The 17,586-nt window shown below is 37.6% G+C and overlaps 1 protein-coding gene across 7 annotated transcripts in view; it reads right to left on the bottom strand.

Moving 5' to 3' along the window:
- Positions 1–17,586, bottom strand: part of TENM1 (teneurin transmembrane protein 1) — a 753,664-nt gene that overhangs the window by 92,834 nt on the left and 643,244 nt on the right. For all 7 annotated transcript variants that reach the window (XM_079123321.1, XM_079123316.1, XM_079123318.1 and 4 more), the window contains 3 exons: positions 16,688–16,831; positions 10,016–10,265; positions 1,547–1,567 (listed from right to left, as the gene is read on the bottom strand). In XM_079123321.1, coding sequence (XP_078979447.1) covers positions 1,547–1,567; positions 10,016–10,265; positions 16,688–16,831 — 415 coding nt within the window. The remainder of the gene's footprint in view (positions 1–1,546; positions 1,568–10,015; positions 10,266–16,687; positions 16,832–17,586) is intronic.

Genomic DNA, 17,586 nt, shown 5'->3' with positions numbered 1-17,586 from the left:
ATGCATTACATTCATTCATTATTGAATATCTCCAATGTGCCTGTGAGGGAAGTCAGAATTAGCATTCCCCTCAAACCTCAGCTGGGGAAACCCGGACACAGGGGGGGCTTGCCCAGGGTCACTAACAAATCTGGGCCTGTACTAAAATTAGATTAGATCAGATCATATGTGACTATATGTGCAACATGCCTTCAGAATACTCTTGTTCTGAAATTGGAACAAAAATCAGTGTTCCTGCCTTCTGAGTAACATGTCCTATTTTGCTCAGTGAGGCTATTCTCAAACTTTGTGTACTGGCATTTAGAAAGTGGAATAGTCTACCATAGCAAATTTAAATCTGATTAATGTTATTTTCTTTTTTGACAGTCAATAGTCAGAAACATCCCCTATATTGGCATGTAATTTCTTGCCATTTCATGCCATTGCCCAAGTGCATTTCAGTTCTTTTGAAACTGATTACTTTCTACTTCCTGAAAACATGCCATACCTTAGAAAGAAAAGCCACTGCACTACATTCCAATTTGCTTTAATCCCTCGTGTCTAAATACATATTGCAATTTGAGAAATGTGAAGATTACTTTCATAATTTGGGTGTTAGACTTACTATCACCTTCTGGTTAGTTTTACATTCAAGCAGTGTCCTTCAACTTAGCAAAGTTCACTTCATTCATGCTAGTTAAAATCACACAGATTATTAAATGGACAATTAATGCTTATAATTAATACTGTGCAATACTTTACCAGTAAGCAATTTGACAACCAACTTAATTTGCTTAAGGAATCGGTTATGCCAAAGTAGTGAGACTGATCTTGTGCATTGGCATTTGGAAGTGGCATCTCCCAAACAAAATCCAAATTAAAAACCCTATCGGTGCCATTTTGATGACAATTGGCATTTGGGAGTGAATAAATTCAATTTTCTCCTTTGCAGTTTCAGGAATTTAGAATAGTTTTGACAAGTTTAATGAAAAAAAATTGAATAGAAATACTCATTATAATTAATTTCAGAGTTCTGTGATGTTGATGGTAAATGGTAAACAGTTAATTCCGAATTTTCCTATTCTTTTTGGTGGGAAGAAATAGAAACCATAAGGTTACGTCAAAGAAAGAAAGAAAACTCTTATTAAAGAAGGTCATCATATACTTGACAACTCAATTTCTGGATCTAGGGAGATTGCCGTATTATTCCTCCCTCTACCTGCATCTTGAAAACAATCAATCTGTTTGAACTTACAGACTAACTTGTGATATCACCTTAGGGAAACATGATGAGACTTATGACCTTGCTTTCCCACAAAGTACTGAACTGCCAGATTTCACTTATCTTGTTTTCTTTTCAGTGTGTTCTGCTCCTCTAGCAAATTTCTACTTAGTGGCAGAGTCCTCTTCTTTTGAAAGACACTTACCTGCATCATAATTTCCAAACTCACTTTCACATCATTTCTTTAACCTTATTTAAGAAGCAAAATTTCTGTTAGCACATTATTAGGAGGTGGCCTTTCAGGCAAGAGGCAGTAATAGGCAGCTGCCCACATGATTTGCTTACCTATGTCTGGTATCTCTGTTTCTAGGGTGCACAAGGTATCCACGAGTGGCAAGTAAAAGCAAATAGAGAGTTATCAGTATCATTCAACAAGCCAAATATAACCAGACACACCAACTCCTAATTCAGTTTGTAGCAGTAAGAGCCTTCACAGGGATCATTTAGTCAGGTGTGCAAGCTAAAGTTCACCCAATCCTCCAGGCTTCTCCTCACATGGTGTCAAGGTAGGTGTGCCAGGTTCTAAGGCAGGTTTTTCAAAAAGTTTTCCCTGGACCATCTGCATCAGAATCACTTGAGTTCTTGTCCATGTGCAGTTTCCTGGTGCTCTTCCCAGTCCTACTATATCAGAATCCTGATATGGGGGTGGGGCCTGGGAATTTTATTTTTAACAAACTCAGCTGGTGATTCTGATGCAGAGTTAGGTTTAAGAACCACTGGGCTAGGAACTGAAAAATCAGCCACTGCAAAGGATCTAACCATTATAAGTTCTGTTGTGATGGCCTTAATAACCCTATTAAATGCAAAACCATTGTATTTTATTTTAACTGATGTGTTGGACAGGCATCCCAACCCTAACCCTAAGCCTCTTATTAAATCTTAGAAGTAAGATACAGATATCTGTTGTGTACCTTCCTTAATATTAAAAAAAAATAAACTTCCTAATGGGCCAGACATGGTGGCACATGCCTGTAATTCCAGCTACTTAGGAGGCTGAGGCATTTGGATCCTAAGATTGAGGCTAGCCTGGGTAACTTAAGACCCAGAATAAAAAGGGTTGAGGTTGTAGTTTAGGTTTAGAGTGCTTGCCTAGCATGCACAAGGCCCTTGGTTCAATCCCCAGAAACACACATGCACACACACACACACACACACTGTTAACAAATTGAAAGTATGAGGGTTTTTTCTTAGACTGGGACAGAACGTCCATGGTATCAAAACAACCTCAACAAAACATCATGTGTATAAACTATTAAAATTTTATCTTTCAATCATCCATGCTCCAAGTGGTAATTGGGGTGCGAAAACCAGAATTGTCAGTCCAGACTCAGCAGAACACTTTGGAGGCCCCTGATTCATGAGCCTCTTGGCACAGGGTATTACCTAGGGTGTTTCACTCCGGAACATGGTATGAGGCTTCTTACACTGGGGGCACAGTCTGTGTAAAGGCCTGACTTTGGGTCAAGTCTGCTTGGAATTAAAAGGCTATAATCATCTGTGAAATACAGTTATTTTAATTTTAAAATCCTTTTAAATCTGGCCCTTGTGTCATTTTGAAAATGTGAAGATAACAAATCTTTTAATCTAAAGTAGAAAACATTCTTGTTCTTTGGAACATTAGAGAAAAAGAAAAGATCCAAAATTACTTCATTTAAAATTATCTGCTAAAAAGAATTCAACTCTTTTGAAAAAGAACCTTTCTGGGATTTTACTAGCATGGCCACAGGTCAGGGTCTGCTGACTTTTCTGTTTCCATGGCTCATCTCAAAAGGGTAGTATCCTGTGGGTTGACAGGAAGGTCAAGCTGTAAGGATGCAGAGCTCTGATTAGAAACCCAGCCTCAGGCATTTGCACCTCTTTCAGTTTTCTTTGTCTCTTAGGCACCTGCTTGTTTTCTAGGCCTCTAAATTGTAAGGTGAGTACACTTGAGGCTGATTCTCTTCACTGTAATGTAGTTGATCCTCCTGAAGGAAGTTCAGTTGTGAAAATACTAGAAGGACCTCATTAAAACATGGTCCCATCTGCAACAGATTCTTATGGCACAAAACGATTTGCGTGGCTACAAAGGGTTTTGAAATTCTTAGGTGATGGCAAGGAGTAGGGAGGGGGATGGTTTGATTTTCTTGCAGCTGCTTCTGATCCTGCCAATAATGTCATTGTGAATTTGGAAAGATGTCCCATATTATGCAGAGCAGCTTCTCTCATTAACATCTCAGAGGGAGGAAGTGAAAATGACGGAATTTATTTCCAGTGTGTGACCTTGTTCTGTCTCAGAATTACTTTTAGTTAAGGATTTAGGATTGAGCCACGACCAAAGTCAGCCTGCTGCGCAGCTAGCAACTGATTACACACTGAGGTGCCAGTGTGTGAGCTCTTCACAAGTGCCTAGGCCCATCAGCGGGCATCACCACCTGGCAACTGACTGACTTGAAGCTTGCCATGAATTATGAGGAGAAAGGAGTGGAATCACAAATCTTTTTAGAGCAAGCAATGCTTCTAATGATAGGGTCTCTGAGTTGGTCTTTGATTTTCTCAGGATCCAGATGATGGAAAGGGCCATCTACTTTTCTTTTTTAATTTAAAAGAAAATCATTGAGACATGATTTATGTACCATGAAATTCACCCTTCTAAAACATACAATTCAGCAATTTCCAGCACATTCAGAGAGTTGTACAACTGTTACCATCATCTAATTCCAGAACATTTTCATCACCCTGTGAAGAAATTCTGTACCTATTTGCTGATAATTACTTCCCATTCACCCCTCCCTCAGCTCCAGGTGACGAAAAATCTGATTTCTGTCTCTGTTGATCTGCCTATTTTTGGTATTTCACATAAATAGAACCAAAAGATATTTTTCTCTTTGGGCCTGGATTCATTAACACAATGTCCTATTTATTCTTTTTGTATTTTTGTGAGGTGAGTTGCAGAAAAGAGGAGATATACAAACTTTGAAGCTACTGTCTAGTGAGTTGGCATCATAAGAGTTTGAATGGCCTGCTTCGTGGTAGCTGCAGCCCTGTCTTTGTTCTTCATGCTGTTCTTGACTTCTTTCCTCATTCTTCACCACAAATATTTGGTGTTGAAGAATGTACTGCCTTCCCTGCTCATCTTTCCATGGTCTTATTCCTTTGAATACTCAGTGTCCGCTCTTCCTTTTACTACATCCTAGCGCTCCTTATTCTATCAACTGTTATCTAAGACTACCTTTGGTATTCTTTGGCTCTGTCCCTCTCTCTTATCTCTCTTGTGTTTTAGAGCCCTGCTTTCAGCTAGCAGCCCCTTTGAAAAGTAATCTGATAAAAGAATGAATGTTGAAGGACTAATGGATGAGCTTAGTTTGAGGGGCCACTCTTAAAGAAGTTATTATATTGGGAACTCATAAAAATGCAATGTATCAACTCAAAATATCCCATTTCTTACAGTGGAAAGTTTGAACACTGTGGAAGAATAGCGCAGATGTTTTTGGGTGAAGTGGAAGGAGCCTTTCAGTGCCACTGCTAACACAGATCAAGCTGGGGAAGTAACCACCTGTGTCATCTAAATATAGTATTTCTACTATTTGTAGCGCCAGTGCTGTGGATAAGAGAATGCTTCATGAACATTTCTCAGCCATTTTCAGAGCTCTCCAAAGCCCAGGTTCTATTTGTTTCTGCAGCAGAGTGCTCTACAAGTTCCACTGCCCCTCAGCATACTAACTGCCCCTAAATGGGTGCTATCTCAGGTCTACTCCATTTCCAGTCAATGACAGGAGCCAAGTACTAAGAACAATATGAGAAATATTAACCAGTCACTGGAAAAAATAGTAAAATCTCAAGAGAAATTTTCATGTCACGTTGACATTTGTCGAGTTCAAATTACTCAAGGTACCAAGAAGCATTTACCAGTCTCTTATTTTTTCTCTCTTTCATTTTGAAGAGAAGGACAAAATAAATATCTAGAGACTAACAGGATCCTGAACAATAGCAGCATGAGGTATTTATAAAGAATAAATCACTTCTAGTCATGCTTAATAGGTTTTCTAATAGAATTGTGAAATGATAAGATGAGAGGAGAGGAAGGGAATGCTACATGTTTGAATTCTTGCAAAGTGCTTTATATGGTGTCTCCTATTTTTACTTATATAATTATCCCTGTGAGTTTTAGAAAACCAAAAAGTGGCCCTGAGGCCATGATCAAAGAAAAAAGAAGCAGTCATAATTGATGAGAAATAGTTAAAAGACTTAAGGATGTTTGAACTGAAGAAGAGAAAGCTTAGAAAACTACAACAGCTGTCTTCACACTTGTGAAAAGTTTGTCAAGTGAGTGACTTGTGTGCTGCTTCAGATGCTAACATTTGCCTCTACTAAGTGGATGTTTCATGAAGGCAGATTTAAACTGAATATGAGGAAGAAATTATTAATGGGGCAATCCAAAGGTGAAATGGATTTACTTGAGAGGTATTTAAGCTTCCTATTACTGAAAGGGACCAAAGTACAGATGACAAACTGTTATTACTTTTATGCTAAAGAAGTGTGTGTGTGTGTGTGTGTGTGTGTGTGTGTGTATGTAAAGTTTTAACATGAGAAGCAAATCCCTTAGGGAAACCAAGACCTGAACTATCTCATAGAGTAATAAATCTATCTTCAAAAGTCTTCAGAGAATGTATTTTTGAAACTTCTTTAGGTTTAATTGCATGATTTCATAAGCTTCTTTATTATCTTATCTCCATATCCCACTGTTATGATTTGGATGTGAGGTGGCCCCCAAAAGCTCACATTTGAAACAATGCAGGAAGGTTTAGAGGTGAAATGATTGGGTTATTTGAGCTTAACCCAATCCATGAATTAATCCCCTAAAAGGGATTAACTGGGTGGTAACTGTAGGCTGATGGTGTATGGTAGAAGGAAGTTGGTCATTGGAGTGTGACTTTGGGGTTTATGTTTTGTCTTGTGAGTCAACTCTCTGCTTTCTGATCTTCATGTGAGCTGCTTCCCTTACCACACTCTTCTGCCATGATATTCTGCCTCATCCCAGGCCCTGAGGTATAGAGTCAGCCATCTATGGACTGAGATCCCTGAAATTGTGAGCCCCGAAATAATTTTTTCCTCCTTAAAATTGTTCTTGTCAGGTCTTTTGGTCACAGTATTCAAAAATATGGCTGAAACACCCACACTGAAAGGTAGCATTAAGATATTAATAAAGCACTAACTTGTATATTTATGGATAAAATCTGCTAGAAACAGCCAAAGGGTTATTATAGGCTTAAATAACAAGAAATATTGTTTCTCTAAGCAGATTTCTAATGATAATGACATCATTGACTTTTCCTTTCCCTCCTTGTTCAGCCAATGGGTGACCAACTACAGGAAATAAATGACTGGCAACCAACAAATATTAAATTATTTTTTAGGTCAGATGAAAGAAACTCAATTGGGGAGAATTTGAATTGGCATGGTTGAGGATGGAAAAATCTACAGTCTTCCAATTTTTGAAATGTCAAGGGGCATCTGGAATTGTTCATTGTGGTCAAAATATTGAATAAAAGGATGGCAGAGAGGGAAATATGACAGGGTATTCATTAGAACCAAACTTTGTGTCCTCCCAAAATATCAAACATTGGGCTGAGAACTACCCATCTGTGGATCTCAAAACAAGTGGAAATGTGTGAGACATGTAAGAAGATATTCAACTATAAACCTGAATGCAATTTTATGGATAAGGAAATAGAAGATGGAGTAATTAAGTTGAATAATATATAATCTGACAAAGGGTAAAGATCTAGAAAATTCTCTATCCTTTTCTATTATAACCTGTTAATAATATTGTTCTTCCATTCACAACTTTGAATATAAGCAACAACATAATGACTATGTTAGTATGTGTTTCCAAGGAAACAGATGATTCAACCAAGTAAAATGACTAATATGCATGGGGCAGGGAGCAATTAAGTTAACTACTCTTAATAACAACAACAAAACTGGCACAGAATGAAGTTTCTACCTAAACACAGTAGAAACTAAATAAGTATTATGGTTCTTAAGCTATCATGGCCTTATTAAATCAACTTATTTCTCCCTAGGAAGTCTAAATCTGGAGATTATAAAGTAAATATATAAATCCATCAATATATGAAAGATTCAGTGTATACATATAAGCTACTGATCTGGATAGATGCTTTAAAAAATGAGTCTAATAAGAACTATATTAGTTTCTGAGTAAACATGACAACTAATATGTGCTGTCATAAACTAGCTTGATGGTTTTGATTAAAGTCAAATAGGGAGTTACCTGTCAATTAGTTCAAAATGATCACACATATTCAATCAGTTTTTTTCTCTCATTGGCCAATAATAGGAATATTGGAATAGAGAAGGGAGAATTGCTTTTTTCCTTGAACTTACTGCAGGAGATCTTAACCATGACTCAATGACAGCATTTGGGTGGAGAGTCAGGGGAGGGAAAAATGCAACCCTGTAAATCATTATGTACAATTTTGGGTAATGTGTATTTTCTGAGAGGGTCTATATCCTTAAACAGATTCTCAAAGAAGCTTGAGACTAACAAAAAAAATGCTTTAAAAGATCCTAACTCAAAAAGCCAGCTAAGGAGCCTTATGCTAAATGGGAGACCTTGGGTGTATGAGTTCATGGTGTATACATGCCTAAGTGTTTGAAGAGCTGTGACAATAAGAGAAAACAGTGTTGTGGAGTAAGATTGCATAGAGGCATTGGCCAGTACTTCAAACTGTCAGGAACTAATTTTTCTTTATACTGAGAAAAATCACTTTTCAATTAAGGTTCAAGATATTCTATTTCATACTTCAAATGACTTTGTGTTGAAGGTCATAAGGTACTTTGGACTAAAATGCAAATTTGTGAACTGTTAAGGATCCTTGACCAAAAGAGAATCTCATCAATGAATGACAATTGCTCCACCTTATATAAATTTACATTTAAATTACAAAGGAAAAGACTAAACTTAGCTGGGGCTTCTTTATGTTAATATTAGTTTTTAATATCTTACTATCTTTCCTTTGAGGAGTTAGCTATATAAGGACTAGATATAAAGGCTTTGTACAGTTAGCTATTTAAGCTCAGACCAAGTCTTTGTCTACCTGACAACGAATATCTGCATGACTGGAAATGTTCAGATGTTGAATGAATTGTTCAGTGCTCCCATCCATGTTTGGAATCATGTGGATAGAATACCCATAGGGCTTTTAAAACAATGTAGAATGTTGTACAAATCATTTCCATATCCAGGCACACAACCATCTTGGCCCTCCTGTTGACTTTTCAGTAAGTAGGTGCCCAAAGAGATATACTATTGGAAATAACAAGTCCCTGTGACATCCTGAGGTACTTGAACCCTTGATTAGGGTAGGGCAGTATGAATTAGTACCTCTCCGTACTCTGTGGATGTGCTTTGTCTTTATAAAATCTTAACTTTACAGTCTATTTTTATTAGCCAAGGGATTTAACAGCTTTCTTCCCTATGACAGCGTTTGCAATTATAATTAAGAAATGTATTAAAACTGGAGTGAATTAATGTGAAAAATGGATGGGAGCTTGGGACTAGAAGATTTCCCCAGCTAGGTGTGAAGGAATAACTCAGTCTGAGAAAAGGGAGGTAGGTTCCCAAGCAAGTATAAGAATCTGAAAAATATCAAGGAATATCCTTATAAATTCAAATTTACCTGCTACCGTGAACGTAAGTGTTAAATGAAAATGGCCTGAGACTTCTCATGTATTTTGACAGGCCTTCACAGTTCTCTGTACATACAAGTTGCTCTATTGATGGGTCTGCTCTACCAGTTACTATTTTGGAGGTCATCGAGGAGATGTCTGAGGTGAAAATTTTTCTGTGGTATAGTTCATAGGACAGCATCAAAATCTTCTGGAATATCGAGAACCTTTCAGCCTAAATTTCCAGAGGCATATATCAGTGATAGAGCAGTCATAATCAATTAGAAGGAAAGCTCTATCAATTTACCCAGGGACAAGAAGCAGATTTGTCTATACCTAATGAGATGGGAGTGGATGCTTCTCTTTTCTTAGACTCCCGAAGACATATATTGTGTCTAATAGCTTCAGAAAGGGAAAAAAGATAAGCTGATTAGGCCATGGTCTACTTATTTGTAATCTTTATGTAAACTTGAGAATGCAGAACACCAAAGGTATGAATTCCTTACAAAAGACATCAAAATTCTTTTTATTCTGGTGAAATTCTAAGGGCGAATGCTTCGCTCATCATGGAGTTGAGTTTTTAAAGGTAAAGACCTAGTTCTTTCCTTATCAGGTCATGAAAAAGCAGACGGTCATTTTATTCTTTATTGAAGGACCACTTCAAAAGATTGGACCCAAAGAATTTAGAAAGTTTAGGTTTTTGGGTATGATGATACCTCTACTTGGGAAATGGAATAGATACTTTTATTAGTCTTCATAGTGACCAGCAGTGGGTGGGTGACTTACCTGAACACTTGGAAATATTGAGATCAATGTCAGTCACAGCAGAGTACATAGGAAAAGGCACCACATACAGGGATGGGATGTCAACACTTCCTGGTTCTCCAAAGCAGTGCTCAGAGGTTCCTTCAAATAGGAGGTGTGGGCCCATTGTCTACTGTTCCTATTCCTGCATCTTAACTCAGTGCTACAATACAGGCAACTGCATTTGCTGCTCCTTCTGGCAATATTTTGTCTCTTCATGTTATCTTAGTTTTGCTTTTTCCTTTATCCGCTAAGCAAACATAGTGATTAGAGGAGACTTACCTTAATTCCAAAATACTAACGGAGTTTCCTGAGGGAAATATTCGCCTTACAAAATTGAAGTCACCAACATACACACTGCCATCCGGGCCAGAAGCTAAGGCAACAGGAGCAAAGAGTTTGTTGTTGTGGGCTGGACCATTGCAGTTGGTGCAAGCTACACTCCTTTGGTGTCCATTACCCATTATGGTTGATATGACCGGGGGCTGCTGGGAAATGAACATATTTTCTCCATTCCCTTTATGTATGATTCCTAGACACAAGGAAAAAATATTTTTTTTAAAAAAGCAGTTACCACAAAATAATCTCAGCTACATTTAAATTCCTTTCTCATTGTTCAAAACAGGAAGGAGCTTTGGCCTGGCATAAAAGAACCTGAGAGTGAAACACACTACCCTTGGTTCTGTTTAACTGCATAACTACAACAAATTTCAGTTTGTCTATCTGTGAAGTGGAGAAATACAATGAGATCATTTAATGCTGATTCTGAATGCCTCAACAAGGCATTCAATGACTAACTTTTGGTAACTGCCTCTTCTCTGTAGCCTCTGTGCAACATCTATGGCTATTTTTTCATCTCTGGTTGGCTTTCTCCTGATGCTGGCACACACCTGTCTGATTTCAAATTACCTTCACTATACAACTGGTTCTTGAAAGGAGACTATCAGTCAATTTTAATATTAACCTCAGCAAAACACAATCAGGAAGGTAATCTACTTTTGTGAAAAAGAAAAGAAATTCTACTGCTAGAATGCAGTGCAAAGATACATGAAAGGGACTTGAATTTTTCACTCTTTTGGACCATATCTCACTATTATCAGTGCAGGAAATAGATATACTGACTTATGAAAATGCTTTGCAGTCATTTTGTTTGGGCAATCTCATCCATACCCACAGTTTAAACTCTGCTCTCCATATGCCTCAAATTTCTCCTGTTCAGAGTTTTTACCTGGCATACAATTTCCTATTAGACCTCTTTATTTGGATGCCCCACAGGCACCTCAAAGTGGAAAAGTTTCAAACCGAACTCATTATTTTTCTGTAACTCCTACCAAATCCTACTCTTCTTCTCATGTTCCCTACTCATCCATGAATGGTATTTCTGTCATGTAGTTACCTGAATTGGAAATCTGAGCATCACCATGAGTCATCTTTTCCTCTCATTCTCCAAACCTAATTAATTACTTATTCCTGTGGAGCCTATCTTCTAAAATGTATTAAAGCTATCTTTTCCCTATTCCTACTATTATGGCTTTAATTTAATCTTTCTTAACTTGTTGGTCTCCTGGTCTCCATTTCCAAACCATTCTTCACACTCCTGCCATAGAGGTTCTTTCAGTCTGTGGCTTCAAATCTTTCAATAGCTCCACATCCCCTAGAGGATTAGGGGCACACTCTTTACTGTTAAGACATACAGTCTTTTATGGTTTGGCCCTTGTCTGCTTCTTCAGGCTCTTCTCTCATTACACCCTCATTTGTATCTTCAGATCCAGCCACAGCAAACTATTTACAGTTATATTTACACATTTCCTTTCCTCTCTGCTTTTGTACATGTCATTCTGTCTATCGTGAATGTCCTCATCTTGTCTGCTCAGGGAACTCTTTTTTTTTTTGATACCAGGAATTGAACCCAGGGATGCTTAACCACTGAGCAACATCCCCAGCCCTTTTTATTTTGAGACAGGGTCTTGCTGAGTTGCTTAGGTCCTTGCTAGGTTGCTGAGACTGACCTTGAACTCACAATACTCCTGCCTCAGCCTGCCAAGCCACTGGGATTACAGGCATGTGCCACCATGCCTGGCTGCTTGGGGAACTTCTACTTATCCTTAAAGGCTCAGCTCAAATCTCCCCCAGTGCTCCATCCAGGCAGAATTAGTCACTCCCTCCTCTGTGTGCCCATAGGTTGTTTTCTGTAGCTCTATTATAACACTTACCACATTGTATGATACAGTTTTCATTACTTCTCTATCTTCCCCATTAGAACATGAATGAACTCCTTGAAGGCAGACCCTCTGTCTTACTCCTTTCTGTATTTTAGTGCCAATCCCTGTGGCCAAGTCATTATAAGTGCTCAGTAAATGTTGAAAATAGGCTTTGAGTCTCTTGTAGTTTCCTTGTCCAAATCCCAATGATTTTGCAAACCCGCTGAGCCTGGGCAGAAAATCCAAGGAACAAGTACTGCTGTGCTAAATAGCTCAAGTCAGCCCAGAATGAGCCAGGGTAGGTAAAACATCCATGTTGTGAGAAGGCATGCCAATGTGTCAGACCAATGTAACTGACAGCAAATAAATGAATGCAGTTATACTGTACAGCCCTATTTTTTCTCCCTAGCCCCCTGCTATCTATCTCCTCAGAGTGCCTGTTACTCTCCCTAAACATTTCCTGAAATTTCTTCCTAAGTTTTTCCCCCTAACTTTTGGTCCTATAGACCTATGACAGAAGCTTTTGATCACTGTGAGGTAGAAACATTGCTGGTAAAAATAAGAGGGTAAAACATGCATACCATGGTACCAATATATATTTGGAAGGGGCCTTCCAGGAAACAGAAATCCTGTCTATGATCTGGTCTTTGTATTTCAAATTTAAGTAACTTTACTTTCCCTCCCAGGGTGATTTCTGGCTACTTTTCAACATCTGATTGGCAAGAGCAGCTGTGAGTTTACACCCTAGCAAACTGCTCTTTTATTACAGAACTATGAGATATGTTGAGGACCACAAATTTCTCATTATTTTATTAATAACTTTATTAGTTACTAAGGAAACTTCTCACTATTTAGAATAGTTCCTGTTAAGTAAGATTAATAGGACTGAATTTCATTTCCCCCCAAAACATCGAATTGCATTGTGATCAATATTGCAATTTAAATGAACAGAGGAAGTGAATGAGAATTGGAATGACAGTTGCACAACATTGTTGAAATCTCCTGATGATGTCTAACTTAATATCCTACCAATGAGACTATGATACGTTCTTTAATAAATGAGGAAACCACTGTTTAGTATTTTAGTATTTGAGCAATGCACTAATGAGGTATATTATTCAAAAATATTTCCAATTATTGGCTTAGAAATACCAGATTTGTTATTAACATCTATTTTCACAGGTAGATCTCCATTTTTTTATATCAATATAATGGTATAGTTAACAATTACCCTCAAAATGACATGTTATTACCAGGATCCTGGCAATTTAAAAACTAAAGATGGCTATTCTAACCTATTCTTCTAAGCCTGCAATTCTAAAACTCCCCTTTTCGATTAGAAAGCCTAGTACTCCATCAAAAAAGAAGAATGATTAAAGGAAATAAAACATAAGGCAATGTACTTTCTGATTACATCTCAACAATTGATGTCTTGCTTTCATGCAAGGTACTAAAGTGCCCGTGTACTGAAATTACCATTCCTGTTTAAAGCTGAAGCAATCAAAACGAAAATGGGCAAACCCCTTTTGTATTGCCCTGGAAAAATAGATCATTTTGAAGGTTGTTTTTGTTGTTTCAAGAATCTGTTTAACCTTCCATTACATAGAACCAGGCCATACCATCTAGCAACAATGATTTAACACCAATTCTTCTGCAAAAGGTTGCTCTGAAAATATTTTGTTTATGTTCCTGGAAATCTTGATCAATTACTGCTGCCTCCCTTCCAGTTTATTCTGCCACACATGCTCATTTTGAAGACAGAATCAAATGATCCTAGGACAACACACATTATTTATATGAAGGCCAACTTCCTGCTAAGGATTGGGTATCCTGTTTATAGTCAACAATGAAACCCCACAGGATGGGGCCTACTGCACATTTCCTCTCCTAAGCTTTCCTTTTCTCTGCCTAAAATCTAAGTGTGTTGTGTAATAAGGTAAGCACACTTTTAAACACACTATTCATACCCTCCTGCTACCTTGCTCAGAACTTCTTTTTTGAAGCTTATAAATAAGTCTGAAATAAAAATTCCCCTTGGAAGCCAGTGGGTGGTGCTTTATGCTGATTTCAAAGAAGAAACCATTCTTCAGACTTATGAACAACAAGGGACACAATACATATTTCTCTTACTACTTGACTGAGAGGACATAAAAACAAACTGGGAGATATGCCAGTGTGATCAATGGGAGTTTACTTCCCTTCCCAGTAAAAGCATTTGTTGACAAACTACTAGCCTATCTTGGAGGCTAAGTTAAAGGAAATTCTTTACCCATTTCAGACAGATGACAATGCCCAATTAGTACCCTGGATGGTTCTTTCTAATAATTTTTAATACTCAACTGGTAGGGAACACTAGGGGATATGTTTGATTAAAAAATACTAAACAAATAGCTGCTCTGTAAGTAGATGATTCATGTGCCCATTTTCTCAGAATTTAAAAAACTAAGTTTTCTTGAAAGGAATATATAGAATATGCATTCTATATAAACACTAACAGGATATATTTTGAGAGAATGATGTTGAAAAACACATGTTCTTAGTGATTTCATCTCAGTGAAAGTATGCTCTATCTATCTATCTGGCATAATATTTTGTAACAATTCTCCCCAACCGATGGTTAATTGTCAGATAAATATAATTGCTGCAACTGAAATGACAAATGGTCTGAAAACACTGCCTACTGGAAACTACCCACTGCATAATGATTTGGGAACCAAAGAAAAATTGGAGAATAGAATGGCAGCAGATATCCAATCTAATTATAGGTGTCTCTTTAACCAGTGAGAGGAAATTGGAGTTAAGAGAGATTCTTGTTTCTAATCTACTATCTGTCTCAGATCAAAAAGGCAGGGTGCCTAAAGAGTTAGTGGGAGATTTGGAAAGATGGTGCTCTTGCCTTAATCAGTCAGAAAAGACCATCTGACCTCAGGGAGAAAGAGCCTTGCTTTCTAAATTGATGTTCCCAAAGCTGCTCCCTCACACTTATCATTCCTGCTTCTAAAACTGCCTTTGTGGGTGGGATTTAGACTTCAGAAACATCCTAAACGGGGTGTTCATGTCCAAGGTCAGACGGAAAGGCAAGGGCAGTGCTGGCTTCAGATCTGTTTCTGGCAAGTGTGACCAGTTCTTGGTTAGAAACACAATACCTTTACAAATGAGATGATAAAAAGAACAAATGTTCCTTTTTAAAAAACTATCAAAAGCAGGGTTTCTTTCTCAGGATAAAATTATCAGAAAGGTGGAGAGAGAGCAGATTTAGTGGGGTTGCAGATAAGCATAAGAAATCTTTTTGGTGGGATAAAATATTCTAAAACTGGGTTTTGGTTCTGTACCACAATTATAGATTTACTAAAAATCTGTACACTTAAAATGGGTAGAATTTATGGTGTATAAACCATACTTCAATAAAGCTGCTAAAAATCTCTCAGAGGTAATGTGGTACCTGTTACCTTAAAACTAATTATGGGTGAATTAGGAGTGGACGGAACACATGGGTTGAAATCAGGTGACCCCTAAAGCTGACTTTCAGAATGGCTCCCCTCTGTTCTAAAGTCTGTGTGAAGCAAATGATAAGAAGATACAGGACTGGGAGCACACAGCTGGGGGTTAGCTCGATTGAGGTCATTTCCCACTTTGTGTTTAATGTCAATGACAGGCATTTGAAAGAGACAATCCATATACGCCAATAAAAGTGAGTGGAAAAGAAACGGCTGCTTAAAATGTCAAACTCTTTCAAATCAAAACAAAAAACCTAATAATTTAATAAGTGGCATCTGCCCTTTCGTTTTTGTACTTTTAGAACTGTGGCTCTCCTTTTGACAACAAAAAAAGTTGACATTTTCTATCTGCCTGAATCTTTGCTGTTAAAAAAAATTGGAAATGGAATTTGGAATCTTCCCTGAAGGAGGGGAAGGAGGTACAATGGAGGCATACAGAAATGGTTTTATTCACCTTCAGTGGCTCACACTGGGACTATGATCGGTTGTCTCATTCTATGTTGAAGGAAGCCTGGTTAATTTTGCCAATCAAAATTTCCCAACCTATGTGGCTGGTTAGCATGGCTGATTTGACTACGGTGCAAATGAAGTTAAGATCATGGGCATGATTAAAAATGGATCTCTCAGCCTCATAAGATAACTCAACTGTTCCATAAAGGTAGAATGAATACAAGGATGGCTGGAAGGAAGACTGTAGATAACCTGGATACATTCTCACTTTCTGGAAAAATAACCCCATGTACATGTCCTTCTAGGGTACATGTTTGCTCAGAATCTGCCTCTTTAGATGGAAAGGAATATAACTCCATGTGAAAAGTTATGAATATATGTTCATAGGAAAGTTGGATGGAAATACCAATGATTGCTTTCTTAGTAGGATGCAAAAGTAATTTGGATGAAGGAGTTATAACCAGAGAAACAAAATTCTGTTTGGAAGAAGCATGAGCTCAGGGACTGCATGTGGTCCCTTCTCCTGATTCATTTAACATTTAAATTATAAACTAGGAGGAAGTGACAGCAGGAAAAGTAGTCCAAAGAAGGGAGACACTGAAGATGAGAGTATTCTGATTCCTGTATGCTAACACTAATTCAAAATCAAATTATAGTACTTGAAAGGAAATTTTACTAACTTGGTCATCTCTATGTGGTGTTATTAAGGTATTTTTCCTTTTGTAGTTTTCCAAGTTTTGTGCAATGAATATATATTAAATAGCATTAGGACACCAGTATTAATACAAATTGAAAAAGCTGCTTACCACTTTGAGGATTCAAAATGTGATGCTTATTCAAGGACCAGCCTCCCAGGTTAGAAGCATCCATTTCAAAACCCTGTAAAATGACTGTCCTTTGCTCCCAGAGAATAAAGTCAGGGCACATCTCATATTCATATCCCACAGACACTGCAAACAAAGAGTTAAGAGCACATTAGAAAATTTTAAAATATTTGCTTCATGTTCACACTGGTTGATAATCCTGTGGTTATTGCATTTGATGTGAATTCTGATGCAGATTAATTTCTATTTATTTTTATTTTTACAGACTGCATTTTGATTCATTGTACACAAATGGGGTACAACTTTTCCTTTCTATGGTTGTACATGGCAGGTTAAAATTTTATGGCAAATGCCTTTTAACTAGCATGGTACAGCATTACACCTAGTATAGTATTGGTTACCAAAAAGTGATCAGTCAGTGTACATGGGGTAAGTATAAGGAGGTAAGAATGAATGAATGCTGTCATTAGGTACATACTGTAAATTTATGGGTACTAAGTTTTATTCTGGGCTTTTGGGTTGGAGTCTGTGCTATAAAACTGAAAAGAAGCTCTCCGCAGTATTAAGCTGTAGTAGTATAATTTCTTTCCACCTTTGTAGAAGAAGTGCAGGAAAAGCTGTTTTTTACTTCTCTAGAGAGCAGAATGTATTGGGTCACTTATACAATGATTGAGTACACATAAAACTAATAAAAATTGATTTTCCAAATTTATATTTTTTCTGTACTAACTGGCCTTTAGTTTGCTGAGAAGACTGAGCTTGCTTAGAGTGCCACAAGTATAAATTCCACTCAGTGTACATTATGTTTTGGTTTCTGCATATAACTAACCAATGGGACATCATCCAACATTTGGCACCAACTCCTATGAAGCACAGATGTT

Source organism: Sciurus vulgaris (assembly GCF_902686455.1).
Source record: "Sciurus vulgaris genome assembly, chromosome: X".
Taxonomy (NCBI): Eukaryota; Metazoa; Chordata; class Mammalia; order Rodentia; family Sciuridae; genus Sciurus; species Sciurus vulgaris.
This window is presented reverse-complemented; position numbering and strand designations above follow the sequence as displayed.